Source organism: Amphiprion ocellaris, chromosome 15 (genome assembly GCF_022539595.1).
Source record: "Amphiprion ocellaris isolate individual 3 ecotype Okinawa chromosome 15, ASM2253959v1, whole genome shotgun sequence".
Classification (NCBI taxonomy): Eukaryota; Metazoa; Chordata; class Actinopteri; family Pomacentridae; genus Amphiprion; species Amphiprion ocellaris.
Genome location: NC_072780.1, coordinates 7,988,939 through 7,998,562, shown reverse-complemented (window position 1 = coordinate 7,998,562; position 9,624 = coordinate 7,988,939). Strand labels below are relative to the sequence as shown.

General features: G+C 39.6%; 1 protein-coding gene across 1 annotated transcript; it reads right to left on the bottom strand.

Annotated features, from left to right (window-relative positions):
* Nucleotides 1-325: 325 nt before the first annotated feature.
* Nucleotides 326-8,535, bottom strand: gmpr (guanosine monophosphate reductase). Its single transcript, XM_023268769.3, has 9 exons — nucleotides 8,221-8,535; nucleotides 4,974-5,093; nucleotides 4,580-4,663; nucleotides 4,297-4,470; nucleotides 4,134-4,215; nucleotides 3,040-3,146; nucleotides 1,471-1,513; nucleotides 1,203-1,362; nucleotides 326-885 (listed from the first exon to the last, which is right to left on the bottom strand). Exons 1-9 carry the CDS (start codon nucleotides 8,305-8,307, stop codon nucleotides 705-707), a joined length of 1,038 nt encoding a protein of 345 aa, XP_023124537.1. The 5' UTR covers nucleotides 8,308-8,535; the 3' UTR covers nucleotides 326-704.
* Between the last annotated feature and the right edge of the window lie 1,089 nt (nucleotides 8,536-9,624).

Here is a 9,624-nt window from a genome sequence, read left to right as displayed (position 1 = left end):
AGCACCAAAAAATATTGTTTCTTTGTCTGAAAAAAATCCAAAAATTCTGCAAAAAAATTCCCCAATTTTTTTGCAAACCCTTCAGGAAGAAAATTCCAATAATTCCTTAAAAGTTTCCCTTAAAAGTTTTATTTAAAAAAAATAAATAAATAAAAATCCCCCAAATTTGGCAAGAAAATTCTTGTAAATATTTTCAAAAAATGAGTAAAAATCTTCCAAAAAAATCCTAAAAAATCTAGTGATTACATATATATCAGTAAAACTTCTAATATTTTCTTTAAGAACATTCACAAAAAAAATCAACCAAAATCCAGTGAAATTCGCTGGATTTTGGTTGATTTTTTTTGTGAATGTTCTTCAGAAACATTTTTAACATTTCTTTTTTCCACCAAAAAATGTTCAAACATTTCCCAAAAATGTTGAAAATGTGGACATCAGAAGTTTCACTGTGAAAATATATATATATATTTCCACATTTTCAAACTTTAAAGTGGGTCAATTTTGACCCGCAGGACGACACGAGGGTTAAAAAGCTGCTGTTTGCAGCTAGAATAGTCATTTACTGCATTAGCAACATCTACACTGTATTTCTGATTCATTTAGTGTTATCAAGTACATTTCTAAGTGACCCCAGAGGTTTGAACCATAGAGTACAATACACATTCTACATCCTGTGCCTGCTGTGTCGATGGCTGTTCTCCCTCCTAGGCGAACATGTGGCTGGACTGTTGTGTGACTCGGATGAAGGTGGTTCTCCTGCTCAGCTCTTTGAGTTTGGCAGCACCGACGTAGGTGCAGGTGGAGCGGAGTCCTCCCAACACGTCACGGATGGTGTTTTCCACGTCTCCTCTGTAGGGAACCTCCACCGTCCTCCCCTCAGATGCCCTAGGAGCCACGAAAAAAGGTAAAGAAGAAGGAATTATTCTTGCTTATTTACCTCTTTTGCCTATTTAGATTAAGCAAAAAATCTGTAGGACCACAGTGTGAGAGTACAAAATGGATATCCTACACACACAACGTTTGTACAGTTCTTTTTGCCCTAGTAGTGAATCATCAGAAGTATCATGTGGTGCATTAGACAAAAAATAGGAACCTGTGAGTTATGTGTGTATTAGTCATATCAAGAAGTGTAGGAATCCCTGAAGCACGTTTGGAGCCTCCTCCCATGACTCACAGTTATTATCCACCTCAGGATCTCTCACCTGTACTCAGCAACTCCACCGACGTACTTCTTCATGGCTGTGTCAGAGCTCATGCCGTAGAAGAGCTTGTATTTCTTCCCGTTCTTCTCAATAACCTCCCCAGAGCACTGATCGTGGCCCGCCAGCATCCCTCCCATCATTACAAAGTCAGCCCCAGCACCTGAAGAGCAAAATGAAAGGCAGAGGAAGCTCAGTGGTTGGATGTGTGGGACATCAGACAGGTATGAGGAGGCAAAAAATAATTAGAAAATGTGGGTTGATCACTCACCAAAGGCTTTGGCTACATCTCCTGGGCAACTGCAGCCACCATCCTTAATAGAAAACAGCATAAATCAATGAGCTCAGATTGAGTCAGAAGAAGCAGGTAAAGGTTCTTCAGTGTTTATTCTAGCAGCCTTTAAAGACTGAGGACGCCCTCTACTGGCCCTTTACTGCTATTCCCTTTATTGTGGGAAACTTGCAACTCCTGTTGAGTTTACTATGAAAAATACACTTGATCTTCATCACTAACTGTTTTCATTGTATTTCAGCTCCATCCGTCAAACCTCTGAGTGATTCAGGATATTATGTTGAGCTCCACCATGGATTAGGTAAGTGTCCTTGGTTTATTGGTTAAACCTTATCCTCGACAGTGGTAGGATAGATATGCATGTATATGGATTTTTCAGTCGCAAATCATCAGGGTTCTTCTGCTCAGTCGTCTCTGATTTGCTTGAAATTCTTTTCTTTTATCATCACATATCATACAGTGGGTCTAAAACATAAAAACAGACCCAAAAATAAAAAAAAAATCTTAGTTATCGTTGGAGAACCACTTTGAAACTCCAGAACTCTGTCATCAGTGTTTAACAGAAACAACTTTTTCATTTTTGTGGCAAATAATTTCCTGTTAAAGTATTCTGTATGTTTTGTTTTGTACTATTGTGAAATGCAGCTACATATAGTTCAGAAAAGAATTGCTAGTTGACTTCTGCATCATCTATTTTATTGTCAATGTTTGCTCAAAGATGGGACTTTTCATTTCAGCTTCATTTCTTTTCAAATTAGATTATTCTGTGTAATTTTAACTAGAGACAGACAGACGGACACTTTCTTAATCCCGAGGGAAATTCCAGACTAGTTTGAGACTACTTAATCTAAAATTTCAGGCTTTTGTCTTTAATAGTTCCTGAGATATTGCCATTCAAACACAAGGACAAACCGTGCTGAAAGTAAGTTGGTGGGCTTTTTTTCATCCGGGAAGTATTTCATCATGAATCTAAAATAATTTAATTTATTACGTGCTATAAAAATTTCAAACAAATCCAACATGGTGGAGCAGAAATTTCTCTAAACATTTGGCACTCTCTTTTATATCTATGATATTTCTGCCCCGGGATCTTCTTCAAGACCACTTGTAAACATTGCTACACTTTTTTGCTTCTCTTAAGTCCACTTCCAGTGATCAGCACGTCTCTACAACCTTCAGTGTACAACATAGAAGAAGTTTTGCAGTAGGACAGATATGTATTAAAAGCAAATGTACTCTTTAAATGCAAAATAACTAAGGGCAAATATCACTGCAATGTTATGTCTGTCATTTTTAATTCAATATCTTGCATATTTGGATTATATTTCACAAAAGTTTGCTAATCTATTAAAAATTGCCCACACTTACCTTGATCACAGTTTATTTAGACTGTTGCTCACCAAACTGAGAATGGCTTTTAATACACATTTTAACTTGTTGACGATAGCTTTGATGGCCATGTAATTCTGCTTTTACATCCTCTACATAGTAACTCTGACTGTCCTTCGCCTCTTATGTAGTTATTTCTGTACGCTGCTGTGGGCTTACAGAGATGATGTGTCCTTTGAGTCCATGAGCTGAGTCTGCACACTCTATAACCGCGCTGAGCTGTGGGTAGCCCACTCCCGTCTTGATTCGTGTCGTGCACACAGAACCTGCAACAGACAGTTCACAGAGAGGCGTCCATCTGGATGGAATAGCTGCTGTTGTAGCAACAAGCACCTGCAGACTTTTGAATGTGGTCTACAGACACGAGGCAGTAAACAGGAACAGATGATGTGAAGTATCGTCTGAATCATGTAGAACAAGCAGTTTAACAGAAATACCCAAATACCATCAGCATCAGAACATTTGCAGTCTATACAATAAGTGGCTTTTAAGTTCAGGTTTGTTGTTCGGTTCATTGATTACACCAGTAAAACCATGTTCTGCTTTTTCCACGCCAGGCTGAGAGTTGTAACTTGAATCCTGCAGTGAGGGCAGAGACATTATCCTGCATAATGTATAGTACACTACATACTGTACATGTGCACCCTAGACAGAAATAATCAGTTGTTCATGAAGCCCTTTATAGTTTAGCTCCACAGTATATTACCAAAGTGTTAACTTCTCCCCAGGTCACTTCTCAGTGTTCCATGTAGGCCTCAAAACCAAAAGCAACAGGACTTCCTCAGTTATTGTGCCCATTCTCTGTAACAGTCTCCCATTCTGCATTAAATCTTGTCCCATTTCTGGCAATTTCAAGTCAAAATTAAAGGCTCACCTTTTAAATTATTGCTTTTACTCTTTTATTTAGTCAGATGAATCTGCACTTTATGTAATAGATGTAGTTTTTTTTCTTTTTACAAAAGACTCAAACAACTCATTTAAATTCACATCATGAACAAAACTGTAGTGTTTTAGCAATAATATTAACATGTTAGTCACATTCGCAACACCAGAAACATTTTGGCTCAATAGCTGTTGCCTTAACAATCACTGGACTCTATGAAGTGAAAAAGCAGCCAGATTTTGCTTGATTGCTACTTTATTGCCTTTTATTCTCTCTGTTCCTGTATATGAAGCCCATGCAGTTTTGCGTTGACCTACAGAGAACACACTCCTCACACTATTCAGACACTCAGGACCTTCGTTCCACCCACCTGGCCCGATGCCCACTTTGATGATGTCAGCCCCAGACAGGATGAGCTCTTCCACCATCTCTCCCGTTACCACGTTACCAGCCTGCAGGGCAGACAGCATTTCCATCAGACACACAACATCCCATCAGCCACCAGGGGCCAGACGCTGCACTCTCTTTCTTACCATGATGGTGTGTTTGGGGAACTTTCCTCTGACCGTCTTGACAAACTCCACAAAGTACTCGGAGTAGCCGTTGGCCACGTCCAGACAGATGTACTTGAGGGGAGGGACCGCTTCCAGGATGGCACACAGCTTCTCCAGATCTGCATTTCCGCTTCCTGAGCTAGCAGCTACATGCTGTGTGGAAAAAAAATGACAGTTTATTTTAGGGAATAAGAGACAAGAATGAGTGTAATTGTGCTCCCATTATGCTCATGAGCAACAATGGAAACAGTGGCAATCTCACCTCTAAACATTCTGGATGACTAGCAGCAAAGTTTTTCCAGTCTTCTACAGAGTAGTGTTTATGAATAGCTGTGAAGAGGGTGTGCTAAAGAGGGAAACAGGCAAGGACAAAACAGACAAGGTGAGGGAGCACGGGATTGTTCAGATGCTATGAGCAACTCAGTGCCAGAATGTTTCACTTTATTATTCCAATAACCCATGATTTGGTCACATCTCCAGCTTTGTTTCACACATTTTTAACCCTTTGATGCACAACATGGATCAAAAGTGAGCCATATTCAATGGAATATGGGCGTCTTTTGACCCATGTTGTGCATCAAAGGGTTAAAGGGAAGATTTGCCTATTTTTTTTTTTTTTTTTAAATGATGCTTCTTTTTTCCCTCTGTTCACTCACTTTGCTGAGCACTTGTGCCATCTCAAACGTCCCTGTGGTGTCCATGTTGGCAGCGATGATGGGGATGCCAGTGTAGGTCTGTTTGGAGTTGCGGAATGTGAAGGTCCTCTGAAGATCCACCTACAGGGAGAAAAGATGTTTGTTTTTTTTCTGTAAAGCTGACTGAGAGACATTGTAGATTTTCTTAGAAAATGGGAGCAGCTCATGTGGCTCGTGTTCAGAGTCTGTGCAGTCATAATGGGGATGCACTGAATCATTTAGATCTAATGGGGAGCTTCTAGTGCTGCTGCCTGTAATGTGATCAGCAACATGAAACAAGCAGAGCTCCTCGTGGCACACAAGCTGCTCCCTTTACAGGAAGGTGTTTGTCTGAACTCACAGTGGAAATCATAGGAATGATTTCTTTCGAGAAGGTCGACAACATTGCAAATATATCTTATTGTAGTGAGTTCTGACCACCAGACTGTTAGCTGCTCAGTATATGAGAGAGTGGAGCTGTTATTTCAATAAAGTAATGCATCCTCTTCTTACAAATGAAATACTGAACTTATAAGCAATAAATCATACCATTTTTCAATGCAGTACACTGCATGTCTGCAGCTACAGGGTTACTTGTTCTGGTGTAGATGAACGCTACTTTTTGTGTTTAGTTTTACATTTTCTACTTCAGCTGGGTCAATGTATAATTGTGGGACTGTTTGTAACATAGTTGACAGGTATCATAGTCGACATTTTTGCTGTTTTCAGGCCTAAAATCAACATGGCCGCCTATAACTAAACACCACATGGCATTTTCACACAAAGATTCTTCTAAATATTATTTACACAATTGAGTAAAACTGAAATTGAAAGTTATTTATAAAGATATTGTAGTAAACCTGTTGACATGCCATGAATCCACACTTGACTCACACACTACTTTATATTAAATATCTCAGAAAGCCTTGGAGTCTTGCCAGGCTTTTCTTCAGGAAGAAATGACATCATGTGGAGCAGGTCATGTGATCTGGAATTAACACACTTCCTTGAGAGGTGTTTTTGTAATGGGGAACTTAGATGAAACTGATTTCTCAGACACAGATACAAATTGTTGTTTTCTATGTAAAATTTGATATTTTGCAAAAAAAATCTGTCATGATTATCTCAACTTAATAAAAAGAACACAATCAAAGCCATTTTTAAATAAGCTCATTTTAATATTGTTTAGCTAATTAGAAGGTGGTTGTTACTGGATTCGGATGGTAATTTAGTTGACATTAAATGATATCCAGTCATTTTTTCTTAATAAGTGATTGTTTTCATAATAAATAATTATGAATTTGTAAAGACATAATCATAATGAACATAAAAAGCCTTAGTTTTTTTTTTTTACTTTTATTAAAAATGTATGCAAGATATATCCCATAGACTTCAAAAGTCTCTCAATTATATATTGATCCAGCAACAGTCACACATATAAATAATTTGAAAGTAAAATATGTTTTAAGTTTGCCAAATTAGAAACTTATGCCAATCTGGAAACCAGTGTTTGCAACCGAGAAGGTGAATTAGATGGTAGAAAAGAGGACTCTAATGGAGAAAAACTTGTTAACTGCTTGAAACATATTGTACTATGACTCCCTTCACTTAGTGCTGAATGCTTTTCCTGATTAGGGCCAAGACATTTATTATGCAAAGCTACGAAACAGACTAACAGCAAAAAGTACACCATGACTTTGACAAGTGGAATCAATTGCAGAGCCTCAATGAAAAATTGGGCTGTAACTCATAATGGTGACGTGAAGGAAAGCAGTGAAAGAGATGAGAGGGGAGGTGCATATCCATTTTCTTGCTGTAGAAAATACATAGAACACCTCTTCTTTTTCAGTTCAGTAAACTGACTCAGGGTTTTGAGTGTATTTCTTCTCTAGTCACCTCTAACTAGTGACAAAGCATGAATCCAGTGAGCTCAGCTGGAACATATTGTTAAGATTTATGCTATATTTTAACATCTGAAGCCACAAAATCCCTAAAAAACAAATGGCATTCATCAGGTGTCGACGCACAAATCCCACTCGGCTGGATTAAAGTCGAGAATCTGAGATGTTTCGTAATGAACTCAGTTTTATATGCTTAGGGTTGTATTCTCAAAACATCTGGCTACGCTCATGCAGATGTGTAACACCAGAGGTTGAAGGATTTAAATACCTTTACTGTCATCTTCTGTTTGCTGCAGGTGTTTTGCTGGGAAGATTTGCAATTTTAGATTGACAGGACACGTTTCTTTCCCTCTTGTACATCTGCAGCTTTAAGGGTCATGTATTTATGTATGCATGTGATGTTACGCTGATATCACTATGGCGTATGGAATGTGCTCTGGCTGCCTGTAACACACACAGTCCTATTTTTAAACGGCTTTTCTGAGAAGTCTCCTGTATCTCATGTTGCTCGCCACCTCCCGGCGGCTGACTTCCACCCACTTCCACTTCCCTCTCTACATCTGGTGCCACCACACCAGTATCATGATCGTGACTCGGTATCAGTTCTGGATCTAGTGACACATCAGAGGGAGTTATAAGCAAGAAGCACGGGGTTGTGTTGTCTCAGAGCGTCAAATGAGTGGTCGGTAGACACATAGTAACCTGTTTAACCCACTTTAAATGATAATAATTATCCAGATCAGGCCCAAAATGATCAGAATCTTCTTTTATACCTCTACTATATAGTATGTTATTTTCTTCGGTCACGGTCAGGTATTGCTTGCTGCTTCTGTCTGGCTGGCTAGTCTTGTTTTCTGTCACCTTTAAGAAGGTCACTGCACTGTTACATGGACCTTTGGGTGAGTTTTTTTAGTTCACTGAGGTACAAAGGCAGTGTACACCTGATGGATGACGTAAAACCAGGCAATGAGTGGAAGCAGAAATCTAGAATTACCCTGAATGTGCACTTTTCAGCTACAGTGAGACGAGACATTCTTTCAAGATTATTGGGTTAATGAATGTCATTGCTTCTGCTGCTGCTGCACAGGTAAATTACTTCCATTCGTCAGCTTTAATCTTGATGATAAAAGTGTAGCAAACAGACTCGGAGGGCCCCCCAAGTATAAATAGTTAACATTATTCTGTTACGTCACCAACCACAGAGGCATAAGCACACTTCCTGAATGCAACATACACTGAACACACTGCTGCTGAGAATTGTCCTGCTCTGATTCAACTGTGGATGAAACAGTTGAATTACAAGAATCTAAGTAATTAAAGGCACCGACCTCTGAGCGGCTCTTCAGGCTGCTCCTCTTGGGTCTGAACAGGACATCCTTAAAGTCCAGCTTGAGGTCTGCGTCCACTCGAGGCATCTTGGATGTCCAGAACAGTGATGACCAGGATGAGGATGGTGAGTGTGCGGATGAGACTCCCCTGAGGAAGATTGCAGCAGCAGTGGTGGTCGCCGGTCCCAAACCCCAACCACCAAACCCGAACCTCCAGGCGGCCAGCGTATTTATATGAAAAGGGTGCCCAGCCCAGCCCTGGCCCCCATGACTTTATTTGGGCCTGGACTCTCCCTCCCTCTCTCTCTCTCTCTCTTTCTCCCTCCTCTCCTCCAGCCTGGTCTCTCTCTCCCCCCTCTCCTTCAGCAGAGTGGCAGCAGCAGCAGTGGCTGAGCTGGCAGGCTGTCCCATCTGCTGACGCATCCACACACACACACACACACACACACACGGAAGCACTGCAGAGGCTTGTGTGCTGCAGTGCTACAGAGCACACCTGCTGTCCAGTCGGGGCATCGCTGCCTTCACTGTTGGCAGACGGGACAGTAGGAGAGGCAAAGAGACTGACAACATGTAAGAAAGAAAGAAAGAGAGACAAAGAGATAGATGGAAACACAGAAAGACAGACTACACATGAAAAAGAGGTTGTGCACTGACAGAGGAAGAAGGTCGTGTGGATCCAGAAACATAATGTTTTGTTGTTTCTTTGTACATAGATTTCTGGATTTTTCTGTTTCTTTTGTTCGGCTCTTTCTTCATGTTTCTTTTCCGTTGTTGGTGCTTCTGGTGATGTGCCTTTCTTCTGGTTTAATACTTTGTCCACTGGTCTTCAAATAATGTTCCAGTCCAGTTCATAGATTGATCCTTTGAAACCGTCTTTTAGATAAGATAAGAGAAGATGACATAGCATAGCATAACATAACGTAAGGTAACACAACAAAATATAACATAAAATAGCATAGCATAACATAACGTAAGGTAACACAACAAAATATAACATAAAATAGCATAGCATAACATAACGTAAGGTAACACAACAAAATATAACATAGCATAGCATAACACAACACAGCACAACATAATATAGCATAACATAGCATAACATAACAGAACAAAACACAACATAATGTAATATAACATAACACAACATAATATTACATAGCATAGCATAACACAAAGTAATAAAACACAACATGACATAGCATAACAACATGACATAGCATAACAGCAGAGTATAACATAACCTAGCATAAATTAACATAGCATAGTATAGAGTAGCATAACATAACAACATACCAGAAAATAATATAGCATAACATAGTATAGCACAGCATAGCACGACACGACATAGCATGACATGACAGAACATAACGTAGCGTAATGTAACATAGCGTAACGTTCACA

Bases quoted from the DNA above. Each gene is read 5' to 3' on its own strand.
- gmpr (XM_023268769.3), bottom strand. From the start codon at position 8,307: ATGCCTCGAGTGGACGCAGACCTCAAGCTGGACTTTAAGGATGTCCTG. The intron at 4,664-4,973 runs GTGAGTGAACAG...TTCCCTCTTTAG, and splicing joins TGGCACAAGTGCTCAGCAAA to CACACCCTCTTCACAGCTAT. The intron at 4,216-4,296 runs GTAAGAAAGAGA...TCTGCCCTGCAG, and splicing joins TCCCCAAACACACCATCATG to GCTGGTAACGTGGTAACGGG.